Genomic DNA, 17,558 nt, shown 5'->3' on the forward strand with positions numbered 1-17,558 from the left:
CCTGCATGTGCAGTTCCCCTCCCCCAGCACTTAAGGGTCTGTAGCTGCACCCTACAGTCCCATCTCTCTGCACGTATGAGCCACCCGCTGGCTGCACTTGTGAGTTGACTGCACTTCCCCCTTCCCCTCCTCCGCCGGCACTTCACCCCTTCCCCACACTTGCACGATCCGAATGACACAAGGCCCCTTGTTGCCCCCTCCTTGTCTTGTTGCGCCTAGAAACCCTTGTGCACAGGAGCCTTATAAGTGCCACATCATGTCATGTTATTCTTGGCGCAGCCGGTATTTCCTAATTCAGTCTTTTAAATGGAAGTCCTTTTGAACGGCAAGAGATATGTAGGGAAAACATGTTATGGGTGAAACATACATGACACTGAGCACATTACTGTAGAGTATTAGTTCTGCAGCGTTACCTTATTAATGACGTAGATGATACCGTTGACTGCAGGAATGTCGGCTATGACGATGCTGGCGTTATTAATCATGACGCTCTGAAAGTGAAACGCAGGAACATGGCATGAGTTATTTGGAAGTGAGCTGTTGGCATCGCATGCAAAGGGATTGAGAACTCCGGGGTGCAGAGCACTGGGAGATGCGATCCACTCCCAGGTAAAGTGGTCAGGAATGTTCCCTGGGGTGACATAACCACATTCCAAATGCCAACATTGCCAGCTTCCAAAAGGGCTGATTAGAGGACTGGTGGGGACAGACATACAGTGGCCCTGGGCATCAAGGGCTTCTGCTGAACAGCCCTCCCACCCCTCCCCCCTTCACCTTTCCATCTGAATCCTCCTGTCTGCGCCTAAAACAGGCAGCAGTCCCATGAATGAGCAGGGCTCTTGTGTGACCTAGCACCCCTTCAGTAGTACAGTGTTTGTTCCAATTCACAAATATAACTTTCTTCCCATGCCCACCGGGCTGCAGTAATTACCTTTCCCCCTCCCACTTTACTGCATCCAAACCATATCCAGATCACACCAATTCCTCCCACAGTTCCTCTAGAAACTCTTCCATGCCAGCTGCCGCAGAGCAGCAGTCTTCCGGTGCCACTGTGCCTCCTGACAGGCCTCGCCCACTTGGCAGTCTGTGCACTGACCCCCTGTAGACCCACAATCACACGTGTTCACTTGTGCTGAGCCTTTGGCAAAACGTTGTCATGATTTGTAACCTAATGGCAATCAAGCATTATTGTCTTCTGTGTAACAGGAGTGACATTTGCAGCCAAGTGTACTGCACATTATAGACTTGGTGCAAACTATTTGGTTAATCAGATTCATTAGAATAACATAATACTTGTAATAGGCAACTAAACTCAGCGTTATTGTCTTGTACTTACATTCTAGTGATTTCAGAAGACCTAATAGATGACAACATAGAAGAGCTGTGATTTATCATTCTGCTTGTGATAATTAAATGGCTTGTAGTGTTTGTAAGTAATATCATAGTTCCCTGTAACACACATGTTAAAGGGGTTGCACACTCTTACATATCCCTTGCACCCTAGTGTGTGTATAAGAGGCTGCTATTCGCCAATGGGGCCACTGCATGCTGGTCACATGATTCACAGGCTAGCACTGCTTGGGTGCAATGTGCTCGCTCTCCCTCTCTCTCCCCCTCTCTGACGTTGCTGTGCTCCTGATCTTGTGGGCCACAGTAAGGCCTATTTGGGGGGCATGGAACCCTTCACACGTGCACACATCTCATGCCAGTCACTTACGCCATTGCTGGTCGTGATCTCCCATTTGGTTGGAGGGTTGAGGGTTGACACTTCCTGACCGTTGTACTGCTTGAGCTGATGGACCAAGAACGAGTCTCGAAGGAAGTGGGCCCTGAGGAGAAGCACACAGAGTCATGTTGGGGTTTTTCATGCACAGAGACAGTAACCAAGGCCTTCATACAAAGACTGCGTTTGTGAAAAATGACTATCACGTAGGGCTTGGATAGAGAAAACGGAAGCCATATAAGGAGTTCACATTAAACAACGCTAAAACAACAAATCCCACTCTCACACGGATATCTCACATTCACTCTTCTCCAATTCTGCCACCAACTCTACAGCACTCCACTCTTCCTTCTGCCCTCTGCCTGGTCTCATGGTCCACCTCCACTCCATCTCCTGGCCTCTCACCCGGGAGTTTCGGACCAGCTGGGTGAGCGAAGATGGTAGACTCGGGAGAATGGTGCTTCTCAAGCAGGAGAGAAGTGAACCGGAATCAGAGCCTGAGCTGTACTATCCAAAGCCCAGACTCAAGCCCGTCTATGAAGTCGAGAGTGGTCCCTCGGGGGACTTGAGAGAGAAAAGTGGTGGCTGAGACAGAGAGACAGAGAGACAGAGAGACAGAGAGGTAGAGAGAGAGATAGAGAGAGAGATAGAGAGAGAGAGGGAAAACCCCTCTGGGAGCCAATACTGATTATTGGGAAGTACGCCATATCATGTCAGAAGAGGAGAAGGCACAGAGAGAGAGAACCGTCCTGACGGTCGTGGACCTGCTTAAAGAAGAGGCCGGCCCGGTGTTGCAGCCCCAGTACAAGGCAGGTAACGGAGAGAGCGGGAGGCCCGGGGAAGCAGGCAAACATAAATGGCAGAGTCATAAAGCAGAGAGAGGGAGAAGCGAAATAACGAGTGGGGACATCATCCTCGTCTCAGTGAGAAAGAGGAAGTTAAGAAATGGCCTTTCATTGCTCGTAACAATAAACACAAAGCGAGCGAGGAAAAGCGATACTGGGTTTATCCTATTTGTCCCGGTAAGAAAATGAATAACCAAGAGTGTGAGAATCCATACTGGGGTCAGCATGCTATCCCAGAGGGAATGTGAGGGATCCAGAAAGTAAGGCTCAACATTAGGTTTATACTACTCGCCCCAGTAAGACAATGAGTAGTCAAGAGACTGAGAATCATCCTACTCCTGAGGTCATCATACTCATCCCAGTGAGAAGGCTAACAACCCAGAGAGTGAGAAAGCCAATAAACAGGAGAGTGAGAGTCAACCCTTAAAAGAGAGACTTTGTCTATACCTAAGACAGATCAAGTGATTCAAGGACAAAGACCAGGAGCTTAGATGAAAGGGACCTTTCAACACCAGAGGAAAGGGAAACCAGAAGGCTGGGAAAATCCCCTACATGAATTGAACAAACTTCAGGGTTCGAAATTAAGGTTCAATCAACAGGCACTAAAGGCGGCTCATGGGTGCCAGGCATCAGCCAGCAGCTACTTCTGGGGAACCATGAGCGAGTACCCAGCACACCGCAAATCTAACTTACACATGAGATGCACTCTTTAACTTTTGGTTCATTATTTATGATTCAATGTGTTTAAATGTGTACAAGATGCGTCCTAATTCTTCTTTATCAGCATATGCTGCATGTTTGCAAAGCACCAGCTGGCCTCGGGAGCCAAAAGTTGCTCCTTGTAGCTGTTTGTTTCAAGCTAACCAGGCTCTCCTAGGCTAGAAGCAAGAGCTAATTAGCTCCCAGCTACCCTCAATTTCGAAGCCTGAACTTCTGCAGAAGATAGTGAAGAACTAACTGGAGATACTTTACTAAGAGGAACTGAGCTGGGAAAGCCTTTCCAGGAGATGGGAGTTATACTCCTGGACTTTAGTTGTTTGTATTAGTGGTAGGGTCAGAGTATCTAAGATTTTGGTCTGAGGACAAACTTTACTTTGGACTACACTACTGACGACAAGCACCCTAGTTAGTTGCGTTAGGCAGGGAAATCCATCGAGTAGGGAAAGTGAGGCATTTTTCTATTATTTATAATAAAAGCTTGTTGAAAATGGCCACACTTAGTCTGACCCTCCACAGAACTCGTAGTAAAAGCTCTACCCCATCCTGTTCTGGCTCTGATCAGAGCTCCATGAATCCACCCTAGGTCATCAAATCATCATCCAAAACCCAAAGTGTCATGGGATGCCTTTCAACGTTCGATGGCACAGTTTGCCTTCCACAGTGTGAGCCAGCAGCACAGGCATAGCTTGCTCAACTAGCATTGCAACACCTTTTTCAGCATGCCAAGACTTCCGCGTCACTTTGGACTGGCATTCAGTTATTAGGTTAATCCGCTGCATACACAGGTGCTTTGAACACTGGTCTTAAATTAATCAGTAAGTAACAGCAGTAACATAAGTTCATAGAAGAAAAAGCAGACATTTTCTTTTGCACCATTTGTAGAAAACTGCATAGGGTCTTCACTAGTCATGGGAAACCCAACCTGAACACATCAGACCAAAGCAGCTTCCATGTTATTCTTTTTCCCAAACACTAGCACTTACCACCACATTTTCGGTTACTTATCATTTGCTTTATTTATTACTTTTTGCTTGCCGACTTTATCACTTGATACCCAACCAAGTTCTCACCGACCAGAGGTCTGCATCCCGGGGCTCTCCACATGATCCGAACTACGACTCCCATGATCTCTCTCCATTCATCATCGGTGCTAGGGCTGGCGGGATATGTAGTCCAAAACATCTGGAGAGCCACATTTGCATACCGATGTCCTAGACCTAAAGAGTCTATTCCAGATAGGAATTAAGGGTGCAGCCTGCACTCATTCTCACCTCAACCTTGAGCCGGGGTCTTTAAATTTCTGGTCAATGGGGGAATTAAGTCATACACTTCAGACTACAGACACCAACCTGTGATGACTACAAGGAGCCCTGACCTAAAAACCTCCGCTCCCCGCACACCCAAGGACATCATTGGGTACTAAGAGATCCCTACTTACTCAGCTGAGTGGGGACAAGCCTGTATATCCCTAAGACCAGCGACATAGAACAGTTAAGCAACTTATCATGAATAAGGCAAAAAGCCAATAAAAATGAATGCTAAGCAATTCATTTTGTGGATTATATCTTTAAATTGCTGTTTGCCATATGTTTTGGCTCAGTAATCCAAAGATCTCTCGCCAGGTTTGGGGTAAAGAGATTTGTAGTCCAAAAGATCTGGAGGGACGCAGATTGCAAACCCCTGACCTAGATGAGCGAAATGAATGAAAGTTCTGTAGGAGTCAACACTGTTCTCATGGTTCTGCAAAATATACCAATTCCTACTGGCAGAGTTCACCTGTACATGTGGCTTTTCCTAAATTATCTATATTGACAACCCTCAGATCATCTTCTAGGTAAAATTGGTAAATTGAAAATGACATGAGATCAATTGTAAATTTTCTTTTATAAATGAGTAGGTGGATAGGCCAAAGCATGCTTACATTGAATCAAATTAAATAAGAAATGTTGCTAATAGGACAAGACCGTGTTGTGATGCGGGCAACTGCCCTACATCATGTGGGCTGGGCATGGTCGAATGCCCTTTGGGGTGCCCCAGTGGTCAATCTTTCCACTCATGTTATTCAACTTTTACCAGGGGTTGCTAGGGGCTCTGGTTGGCATCTGTGGCGGCATCCGTCTGCACCACTATACGGAAGACACCAAGGTGTAGCTACACAGCGGCACTAGACACCACCTCCATGACGTCCTCCTGGAACCATGACTTGGATGTCTTCACAGTTTCTCAAACTCAATATCTTAACATCTGAGATACTTTTTTTTTCTAGCTCTACGCCAAGGAACTTTATTCTTTCTTGGTTGCATCACACGCCTCAGCCCTTTGCTTTGTCTGTAACATTCTTGGGCTCCCACTGGATTCTTCCCTTCCTTAGATTTCTCACAATGATCATTTTCTCTGACTTTCTCTTAAAGCTTTGAGGCGTTTTCTTTCTCCTCTTAATTGTCATTTGCTAGTGCAAGATTTGCCTATCTCGCAGTTAGACACTGGTAGTTGCTTTTGTCAGGACTTCCTCTATCCACTCTCACTACCCTGAAGGCGGCTCCCATGCTGCAGCTAGGTTGGTTGGCTTGGCTAGGCCAAGAGGTTCAGGCACTTTAGGTGCCAGAATACTGTTTGTTAGGGATCAGATCAATGAACAGGCCGCCTGCATCCTCTAATCAAAGCATTTAGTCTTTGTTACGACCTGTATATTGTTGTGCAGATGATACATTATGGATAAAGTGCCCATACTTTGAAGCTGACACTATGAAGGTGTACAGGGAACATGGCCATGTGCATTAAATGGGACAGTGTGCAGGGCCATGTGCTTTGTATGGGGCAGTCAGTGTACAGGGAACAAGGCAGTATGGTGTGAGTTGCACAGTATACATTGATTGAGACAATGTACGGGAAACAAAGTGATATGCGAGATAAAGGACCACTGTACAGGGAACAGGGCAGTGTTGAACTAATGGGAGCGTGTGCATTGAATAGGACACGGTGCAATGAATGGGACATTGAACAGTGACATGGACAATATAGTGAATGAGAACATGCACAGGATTCCTGGCCATATTCAGTGAATTTTGACGGTGTACAGTAAACACTGCAGTGCTCAGGTACTAAGACAGTGCACACACATCCTGAATGGCCCGTCCCCACAGGCTCTAGCATCCAACACATGGAAAAGACATCATGGCCATGCAACCTTGAGGCGTACATCCCACCCACATCACCTGCCGCTTCCCGTGTGACCTTCAACATGACCTATGTGCCGCCTCAAACCAACATGGCCTTTCTCTAAAGAATCAGAGACCTCCTCACCACAGCATCAGTCAACATCACAACTAAACCTTTTCTCTGAAACCTCCAGCAACCCGTGAGCCATGCTACCAAGAAATCCAGAGATTCTACTCAAACAAGCAACTTGTGGAAGAACCAACCAACAACACACGCAACACACTCCAGCTGGTAGTCATCACCTCTCCAGATATCGTATGTCTTACCCCGACCTTTATCTGGATAGATAATGCAGCCATACCCATCCCGCTGCACCACACACATGTCCCCCACTAGGACTAACGCAAATGAATTGGAACCCTTTACTGCTCATTCAAGGCCTTCCCGTGGATGCACCAGAAGGAAACATCAACTTAGCCTCCATGTGTGACCCCTCAGACAATGTCAATGCCCAGTTCAGTGGGCTCAACCACACCTTACATGAGACTACCACCAACCAAGAACAAGTGAAACGTCATCTGTCGACTGAACAAGCATAAGCTCTCTGACCGTGATAAACACTGGAAGCACCATCCACAAACAAGAAAAGTTCTGGCATTTGTCCCTCAAACAAGAAGACCTCATGACCTTGAGAACCCTCCTTTTAACATGCAGGATAGTCATCACCAAGTCCAAAGCAAACTACTACACCACAAACATCATGCATCCAACAACAGCAGAGCAATGTTCTAAGCTCAGAAGTGCTGCATCAACCTCATGCACAATACCGCAGGCCAAAAATGCAGCTCCGTCAACTTCTTCACAAACAAGATAAGGCAACTCATTGATAGCTCCAAATATACAACAGAAATCTTGCCCATACAATCATGCAACAAATCAAGATGGCCATCTTCAGGTTAGTTACTCAGAAGGCCTGGCCACAAGTCTCCCAGTCCTCAAACCAACCACCTAAAAAGGCACCATCCTGCCATCCTCCATTGTGAACGTCATCACTAAAGAAACACACCATCCAGCTGCATGAAAGGACTTTCAATCTGGATTCTGACCAAAATGCAGAACAGAGATGGTCCCAAATCCAAGCTACAAATGATGGAATTAACTCCTTGATCATAGGGGACCCTCTAGCTATTGATCCTACTCAGCATCTCTGCCGCTTTTGATACAATTGACCAAGACAACATCCTCGCTAAAAGCATGGGCTTCGACCAAACTGTCCTGCAATCATTACCCTATCGTCTTCCTGAAAGAGACCAACTCATCCAGATGGGCCCCAATAGAGCCCATGTTGCCGTGTACCTGTGCAGGTCCACAAGGCTCTATACCGTATACTGTCATCTATAACCTCTACATGGAAAACCTGGTGGGACCCGTCACCAACACGGATGTCAAGGCACACCAATGCACAGATGACTGGAAGGAAGGCATGGTTATCAGAAGCACGACAAAACAAGGAGTACATAACAATGGTGTTTATTGAACAGTATATGGGTGAGAACATTGCCTAGTCTAAACCTAAATTTAGGTTGGGAGCAAGCTACGACCATCAAAGTGAGTAAAACACTGTCCTAGTGGTGTTGTGTCAAAACAAAATGGCCTATACTAATAATCCTATTGCCAAATCCTCTATACAACAAAAGGGTGCGGGACAATGATATGTATAACAAAAGAGTGTAATGAAAACTAAAATGTCCAAAAGGGCTTCGGTAGTTCAGTACTGCTGAACTAATACACTCCCTTCCCCACGTTGCACCACGGGACAAGGCGGAACAGTGGCATGCCTGTGAGCACCCCTTGAGGTTATAGGCGTCAGGAAGCTGTTTCTTCCAAAAAGGCAGGATCCCTCAAATCAATATCTTTTGCCTGGCAGCACTAGACCTTCCCCAAGCGCTCACCATGCAGGATTCCCTTCTTCAGCGGCGTTCTCGTGATACCCCTTTGTTGGTTCACCTTTGTCTTTCCACCACTGTTCAGTCACTTTATCAAAATACGGGTTTCATTGCCCCTTGCTTTATTTATTTATTTATTTATTTATTTATTTTGACATTTGTATAGCACACCAAACCCAGAGGCATCTGGGAGCTTTCGCTTAATAAAGTGGTTGCAATAATTACAACTTGCAGTAAAGTCAAGGTACACAAATTGGCAAACCTGACCTCATGTTGCAAGGCAGCTACATCAAAGCATGTAGTTATAAGTAGGCACAGTGCAGTATTGTCTAGGTCTGGTGCACTGTTGGGGCGGCATAACCTAATGATACCAGGGAGCTACATCGGAACAAACAATTACAGGTAGGACAGTGTGCAGGCTGCAGAGTGCAAAGTGTTCAGACCAATTTCAATTGGCATCCCTCCGTCGGGTTAACTATAGCCTTCAGATCACAGTTAAGTTAACTTCAGCAGTTCTACTAGCTTATATCATTCAGGAATTCTTAATGTCTTTTTCAACACATATTTGGTTCACTTTCACCCGTTCACTCAGGTCCCCCTCCTCCGGGCTCAGATCTTCCTCTGTAGGCAGTTCTGGCTTCCCTCGATTGGGTGCAAGACTTAAAACCACCAGCATCACACTTATTTCTTTACAATCTTTCATGCTTTCACTTTTATGTGCTTGACAGTTCGATATAGAGACGTCCGAGAGGCGATCACGTCTCGCCGGGTCACTCTGTTATATTGTAGCAAGTGTGTTTACTTACAGTTGAAAGGTTTATACCAGCCTCCTCTCCCGAGGCCTTCAGGTATCTGCAGTCCCTTTCACTACTTTTCAAAGACCTTTGACTGTACGAGGTGGCTTGTGCCCTTGACTTTTTCCTCATATGACCACTGACTATTTGCCACCTTTTAGTTATTTACTCTTGCGGCTTCTCACATGCACAATCTCGGCATTCTTTATTCTTGCTACAATGTGCTTTGACTCACGGTTTCTCAACAACCTAACAAGAACTTCAAATGTTAATGTCCTTTTCTTTCACTAAAGGTCGCCCTTTTCACTCACCGGCAGCGGCTGATACAGTTTATCAAAACCTACTGTTCTGTCGAGGCTTTTGGCCCAGTGTGGCTAGCCTCCTTTCTTGTCCTCACGCCAAAGGAGATTCGGCCGTGACCTTCTGCAGTGACAAGGAGGTGCCCCTTTAGAATTTTGCAGCTGGTAGGACCACAGCCTTTCGTTTGCCACCTGGTCCCGTTTGCTCTGCTTCCATATTCGTGTTGCCTTCTTGGAATTTCCTGCCCTTCCGTTTTGCTGGTCTTGCTCACTTCGGTTGCCCTTCTTGCCTTGCTCTCCAAGAGCTCTCATTCTCCGCCTTTTATCCCAGTGGAGAAAGATACCAGGATGTAGGTGCCAGTCATTAAGGTTAAGTGCCTGACTCTGGATGACCTTGATGTTTGGACATGTGAAACAAACTGGTTGTGTGCAAGTCTGTCTTTCCCTGAAGCGCTTTGTCCGTGCAGCAGAGTGTGTGTAGGAAAGGGGAGGGGAGGATAAAGTTCCTAGATAGTACATGGAATGAGGGTGTTCTACAGGGAAATGGGTACAGGGCTACTGCGTCTCTCCTGCAGGTGCCCCACTCCCACTCCCCAGGGACCCCTCATCCAGGTGATCCTCCCGCACTGGTCCACCTCCGGGGTCTGTATCCAATAGCGATGGCTGTGCCCCGACCACCTGGCATGGCAGATCCCAAGGGACTAGTCGGTGAGACACCCTTTGGTTTCACTGCAAGGAACCAAACCGCTTGGTTGGTATCTGCTTGCACTGTGCCACAAAGTCAAGCCCTTCATTTGTGAGTTTCAAAACAGTTGCCCAAGCCCTGGTCATCTGCTACCTGGATAATGGCAACAACCTATTTGCCAGAGTCCCACTCTGGCTCCTCTGAAAGCTGCTCAGCATGATGCAGTTGATCGCATCCCTGAACTAAGAAAATGTAAACACATCAGCCCCTACACTGGCTTTCCCTTCAAGCACACATCATCTTAAAGCCATCCTGCATCACCGCTAAAGCCGTCACAAACAAATACGGCACTTCCTGGCCGAGAAGCTCCCCTTCTCCTGAGTATAATGCACCACCAGGAACTGGAAACAGGCTTTTTTTCTGCTACGCACCCTGTCTTTGGATCAAGTTATCAATGCAGATAAGACTGACCGCCTCCATTCTTCACTTCAGGTAGGACCTGAAAGTTCTATTCTTCATAGAACACCTTGCAATCCTGGATCACTCCACTCAAAATGTTCCGCTACCACAATGCCCCTATGCCTTGCCACATACATTGTCGACTGGCTGTGCCCCCTGTGCGTAGTGTTGTGTTGCTTCTCAGCTAGATTCTCACTTTATGAACCCTATACATCCATAATATGTACTTGCATATATACATGCATACAATGTACAGGGAACAGGCCATCATCCTAAATGTGGGTTGGCCCATGTAAGAGGACAGCGTAGATTGTGAGAAACCTGAGGACGTTCTCACATCTACTCCCCTTGCATCCTCTTCTCAGGTGGCCAGGGAAAGGCCATCGCTTTTGGATCCCGACTCTAGGATCACCTGGGTGGAGGGTCCTTGTGGATTGGGGCCGAGAGATCTTCAGGTGAGACATGGTATTCCACACTCCCTTCTCTCAAAGAATAGCCTGTCCCAAACGCAATCATGGGCTATTGTTACATCTGTCCCATTGACAAGACAATGATAAGAGATCTCGCCAGTTGCTTGGAACTTGGGGAAGAGAACCCAGAGGATTGTGCGGAACTGTATTGCCTTGAAGTTGAGAAAAGTTATCTTAACACTTTTGTGGAACTTTATTGAATTTGCTGAAGGAGAGGCAAAAGGGAGGCTAAGAGCTGGGAGAAGCTTAGACTTTGTGTTGATCACCATTTCTTTGATTAATGACATCCCTACATGTGGTTTAGCTTTTGTTGTGAGGGCAAAGATAGGGTTTAGACATAGACAGACTTTTAAGTTTAACTCTTTGACTCAGAATTTCGTTAGTTTCGTTCAGGTAGGGAAATCCCACCTTAGCATAAGGCAAGTTAGGCCAACTACCATCCTGACATTTGCTTTAATAAATTATCTTAGTATGAATTTTAAGTCTTTTGTCTGTGTCTTGCTTCATGATGCCTTTACAATATTAAACGGGACTAAGAACAGGGCATTGTTCAGCCAATGGGGCCATATAAAGGCACCAGGGCACTGTACAGTGAACGGCATAGTATTCAATGAATGGGACAATGTGCAGTATGCAGGGCAATAAGCAACACATGGGACAGTGTATGTTAACCAGGGCAATGTTCAGATAAGGAGATGGAGGACAGAGGACAGAATGCAGTGCATGCCGTGAATGGGTTAATGTAGAGTGAACATGTAGCATGGCCATGCTCTGTGCTCTGCCAAAGGGGCATTATACAGGAAACATGGTGTCAGGTCCTGCAGGTGGCCAATAGTGGTTCAGAGGTGTCGGGTTCCCTGGTAGATTTAGTCAGTAATCTGCATTTCTTACGCACAGTAATCTACATTTTTTACACTTATTATTCATATTATTTACCTTTTCTCCTGTTTGTTTTCTAGTAGTTAGTTGAGGGATTAACATTGTTATCTAGAGTACTGCGAATATCCCAAGCCAAAATGGTGGAAGAAACCTGGACTGCTGATTGGTGGAATGAGAAACAAAGTGGCCAGGCAGAACATTCTAAACTGCCTTTCATTAATATTTGTCATTGGAATAGGTCCTGTAATCTTGTGTCCTGAGTTTTTGGCCTGAAGTTTCTGAAAGAAGTGAGATGCTGTTAACATGTTAAGAAGATAAAGGGCCTCATTACGACCCTGGCGGTACGGAGTGAACGACGCCGTAAAAGGTGCCGGCGCCGTTCACTCCGCACCGCTGCATTACGAGTTCCCCTCGCGGGACACGGTAAGCACGCCTGGGTAAACCAGGCGTGCTTACCGGGTCCCACGAGGGGAAGAGGGAGCAAACAATGGGCCATCTCGTAATGGCCCGTTGTTTGCTCCCTCTCCAATTCCCATTCAGCCCTATGGGGGCTGAAATGGGAATGGGGAAGGACCGTGTCCGGGTCCTTGGAGGGAGGAATTACCGGGCCTTCCGAACTCGGAATGGCCGGTAATTCCTCATTCCGAGGACCCGGACCCCGACGCGATTTTGGCGGCAGCCATGCCGCCAATAGCTGCATGGTTACCGCCGAACTCGTAATGAGGGTCAAAGACCTGAAATAAGAGCAGGAAGATCCGTGAACATCTCTTTAATTAGCGATAAGTGATGCACTGTTACAAATAAATATATCTGTTTTAAAAAGAAATAATTAAATAGATCTCAAGAAAGCATTTAAGATTTTATTTTCATTTAATCAAACTAATTGAATCTGTTATAAGGTCGCTTTCTTTCCTTCTGACTCGCGTTTACTTTTCCAGGCTAGATGGAGTTTTCGCTCCTACGCAAGTGGTTCTGTTGACTGACAGGAAGCAGCCTTCAGGTTATAACGTCGTTCGCTTACTGTTTTCAGTGCCGAGCGTCTAACGTTACGTTTTCCTTTTGAAGGCCACTTCCCATTTTCCGCGTTCTGTCAGCTGTTCAAGGTAAGCCTTTCCTAATTTTAGCGCGGCAACTGTTTTTTCATGTATATTTCTCTCTGACTTGCGCTGCAACATCTGTTTCTACCTTGTTACAGTTTTGTAAGTATATTTCTTTCCTGACCTGCACGTCGGCAGCAGAGTAAACGCAGCTACTGATTACTTCTTTCTTTCTTTTCTTTTAAAAGTGCAGCCACTGTAGTCCTTTAAATTCCCTCGAAGCAGTTAGCTACTGCTTTTCTTTTGGCGATAGCTTTTTAGATTAACTAGGTTAATAGAATAACTGAATAGGATGCGGTTAGAATTGTGGGCACATAGAAGAATTACAATAGTGCATCACAGGAAGTACTTTCTGTTCAGCAAGCACTCCAAAAGACTTTTGGGAAGATGCTTCCTTTGTTTTTTGAGAAGACGCCATTAGATTTTATGAGGTGAAAGTCTTAGCTCTTCCTAGCTCTTCATTTAAAACACCATAAATCCATCGCAAAAGATTTGAGCAAGGACTTTTTCTGAGCCTATCTGAAGAGTACGTACTGGACAATAGACTTAAGTTTCATAAGATGTTCTAAATTCCCATTGCATACAAGTTTCACTGGAGATGTAAATTCAGTAAATGAAGTAATCACTAAAGGAATGCAGTAAAGAAGGTGCCATTGTGACCTATCAAGTTGTGAGCTTCACAAAGGTTGGAATAATTCCTGAATGCTTTCAGCAGAGGATTCTCATGTACAGTGTTTCTTTCTTTGGGTTATTGGTAAGAGAGGTGAAGTTTGACTTAGGAAAGAAAACTTATCTTGTTGTCTTTTCTCATTCATACAGATTTCCATCTTCAAGAGGAAGATTCATTGTCAGAGTTTGTTATTTTGTCCTATTCCCCTTTCCACCAGGGGTGTTTCAAGCGCAGCTGTTTATTCTGATCAGTTGTGAGAAAGACACTTTTGTGGGTCTGTGGAGTTTGGCAGCTCCTGAGGAACTTTGAACGCAGGACCTGACAATAGGATAGGAATGTGTTTTGGCAAGGCTAAGTGTTAGAGGTGGGTATTTTCAGGTGGCGTTTGGGCATAGCTACTTTTCTTCTCTTTTCCTTAACTAAAGTTAATGCAGGATTCCCAAGCCAAGATGGAACAGCAATGGAATGCACTTTGAAACCTCTAGCTGCCTATCATTTCAAGTAATATCAAGACAAGTCATGATATTTAAAGCTCTTTTTCTTTTAGGCCCAAATTATGTATTTTTCAAGAATATACTTGGAAGGCAGAAGAGTAAAGCAGTAAGACAATCCCAGTGAACCAGAAGACATCAGGTGGGAGCCCCGCAGTTTTTGAGAGTGTGTTTTTATGAACATTGAACTGTACTTGCAAGTCACAGGAGCATAATTTCACAGGACTATAAATAGTTATTGTAATGCAACAGGCATTTGCCAACAAGGCAACAATGTGTACTTAAAACCATTATTAGGGAAGTTAATCTCAGCATATGCAGTGAGCTGTTCTAGTTCAGACCGTTTAAATGAGCACTGGGCTTGTGCAAGCTATATTCATTAAAGGACACTACTGAACTCAGGTGGCAGCACTCGCAAGCAGTTTTGGTTATTAGAGAGCAGCAGAGAGGAAAGCTCTTTGCACCGAAGTTAGAACAGGAAAGCATTTATTACCAATCGCATCGCGCTCCTATAAAAATAATGAAGGGATTGAGCATTCTCTGCCTGACGGGTGAAGGTTTCAGGAGTAACCCATCGGCCACACGCAGAAGATAAAGAAGACCTCAGGCTTCACTGCGCAGATGACGAGGGATTAGAAACTAATTGTCGCGCATGCGCTGGAAAGAGAAAGGACATTTTGGAGTTCCAAATAAGGATTGCCATGTTGTCCTCTTCTTCCTCCCAGTGAATTAGGCTCACGGTTTGAAGCAAAGTTAAAAGGTGTTAACGTTACACTTAAAAAGGATTTAACAGATACACAAAGGTAAGTCTTTCTTTAAAAAGAGAAAGCTAAGGAGATATCATTTGTATATGCTGTTTTTTTCTGAAGCAACTCAAGAGTTTGCTAAAAGTGTAGTTAGGGATAGTTAGTTTAGGGCATCTGGGATTTTGAAAGACTTTGGAGTTGGCAGGTAGTAAGGTTTGGTGGGAAAGTTTAAGACAGTATACACTGAATCATGTTAAGACCTGCAAGGTTTGTGCTGGTTCCAAGTCAGGTGGGGGAAACCTTCAGGTTTACTTACTCCTTTGCCAAGACCTCCCAGTCCATGGCATATAAATCTCCAAGGATTTCATAGAGGATCTTCCCAATGAGCAGAGTTGTACCGCAGTGTTGGTGGTAGTGGTTCTGTTGACAAAGACTAACCATTGCATCCCTATGAAAGGAGAGGTGACAGCGAAAAACATAGCTAAAAGCTTCTTGCAAGGGGTGGCTACTTATCAAGGGCACGGCTGCCGCCGGTAATGATTTTTTACCGGGTCCCAGAAAGGGTTATAACGGGGTCATTCCGACCTTGGCGAACCCGGTAATTGCCCTTTTCTGGGACCTGCTAAAAATGAATCCCCATTCCCATTGAGCCCTATAGGGCTCAATGAAAATGGGGAGCATGCTAACAACGGGCCCGTCATTAATGACGGGCCCGTTGTTAGTATGCTGGGCAGCTCGCCAGACCCGCTAAGGAGTCTGGTAAAACCAGGCGTCCTGAGCGGGTCCTGTGTGCGGACCTCATAATGAGGCAGCATGGGGTTAACGGCACCAGCAGCTCTACCGGCGCCGTTAACCCCATACCGCCAGGGTCGTAATGAGGCCCCATGTCTTGAGTGAACTCGGTCTGGCGTGGTGATGGTGAGGAGTCTGAGGTTAAGAGCATTCTGTATTCTAAGAGAGTTAGCGGGAATCTTCAGTATTTAATTGACTGGAAAGGCTACCGTCCAGAAGAAAGGCCTTGGGAAGCAGCTATAGAAGTTCATGCACCTCGTTTGAGTACAAGTTTTCAAAGTAAATATCCTCTCGAGCCTGGCCCTGGGACAGGGCTTTACGGGAGGACGGTACTGTCAAGTCCGGCAGGTGGGCAATAGTGGTTCAGAGGATATGAAGGTGTTTTGGCAAGTCCCTGGAAGACGGACAAGTGAAGCAGTAAGACATTTCCCAGTGAACGAGAAGACTTCAGGTGGGATTGCACAGGACTGTAAATAGTTATTGCAATGCAGCAGACATTTGCCAAGAAGGCGACAATGTGCAGTTAAAAATATCAGCGCATGCAGTGAGCCCTTCTAGTTCAGAATGTTTAAATGAGCGCTGGGCTTGCGCCAGTTATATTCATTAAGGGGCACTACCGAACTAGGCAGCAGCGCTCGCAAGCAGTTTTGATTATCAGCGAGCAGCAGAGAGGCAAGCTCTCCGAAAGTTAGAAAAGGAAAACTTGTATTATCGATCGCCATCGCGCTACTATAAAAACAAAGAAGGGATTCAGCGTTCTCTGCCTGATGGGTGAAGGTTTTGGTAGCAACCCATCGCGCAGAAACTAATTGTCGTCGGATTACTGTGTCGTCCTCCTCTTCCTCACAGTGAATTAGGCTCACAGTTTGCAGGAAAGTTCGAAGGAGTTAACGTTACACTTACAAAGGATTTAACGGATTCTTTAAAAAGAGGAAACTAAGGAGGCATACATTTGTATATACTGTTTTCTTCTAAAGCAACTCAAGAGGTATCTAAAAGTGTAGTTAGGTATAGTTAGCATAGTAGTGTAGGTACTTCAGAAAAAAGAGACCATTTTCAAATCTGGTCAAGATTCGGCTGGTTACAGAGAAAACATCAGAGCATCTTAAAACAAAGTCTCTCAGCTAGCAGCAGAGGCAAGACAAGCAAAGGAATGGGCAATTGTAAGAGCTAAGTTAAAGGTACATTGAAGCATCCAAGAGAAGTTAATTCTGTACTTGTTATCTCCATAGCTCTCAACCATTTGTGTCGCAAAGGCGGGCAAAATCACCCGATTTTGATTTTGGCGGGTGAGACGCCCATTGGAATGAATGGGCTTGCAGGAGGCTGGGCGGGTGAGTCAGCCCTTTACGAGGCGGGTGACACCCGCCAAAAGCGTGTGAGTTGAGAGCTATGTATCTCCCCTGTAGATTTCATTTTCAGAGTCCAGGAGTGAGGTGTGTCTGTCGTTTGTTATTTTATCCTCTACCCCATCCCTTCTCTGGGGTTGCAGACTCAGCTGTAGAAATCAAGGGTTGAGCTGGAAACGTCCGGAGTGGGTCTGTGGGATCAGCAGCTCCTGCGATTGGGCAAGCCAGACCTGACACATGGTGATATTAAGTACATGGAGCTGTGTACAGGGAAAAGGGCAGTGTTGAGCTAATGGGAAAGTGTACAGTGTGCAGAGCAGTGCAGCAACAATGGGATTGTGTATCGCAAATAGACTTCCGCTATGGAGATAGTGCACAGGGAACAGGAGGACAGCCTACAGAGAACAGGACAGTCTACAGAGATTAGGATAGTT

The 17,558-nt window shown here is 45.7% G+C and overlaps 1 protein-coding gene across 1 annotated transcript in view; it reads right to left on the reverse strand.

Annotated features, from left to right (window-relative positions):
* Positions 1–17,558, reverse strand: part of STAB1 (stabilin 1) — a 1,160,316-nt gene that overhangs the window by 605,735 nt on the left and 537,023 nt on the right. Inside the window, exons 30-31 of the mRNA XM_069643183.1 lie at positions 1,718–1,829; positions 414–491 (exon numbers count right to left, since the gene is read on the reverse strand). Of these exons, the coding sequence (XP_069499284.1) occupies positions 414–491; positions 1,718–1,829 (190 nt within the window). The remainder of the gene's footprint in view (positions 1–413; positions 492–1,717; positions 1,830–17,558) is intronic.

This window comes from Ambystoma mexicanum, chromosome 2p (assembly GCF_040938575.1).
Source record: "Ambystoma mexicanum isolate Mex_15411 chromosome 2p, UKY_AmexF1_1, whole genome shotgun sequence".
Lineage (NCBI taxonomy): Eukaryota > Metazoa > Chordata > Amphibia > Caudata > Ambystomatidae > Ambystoma > Ambystoma mexicanum.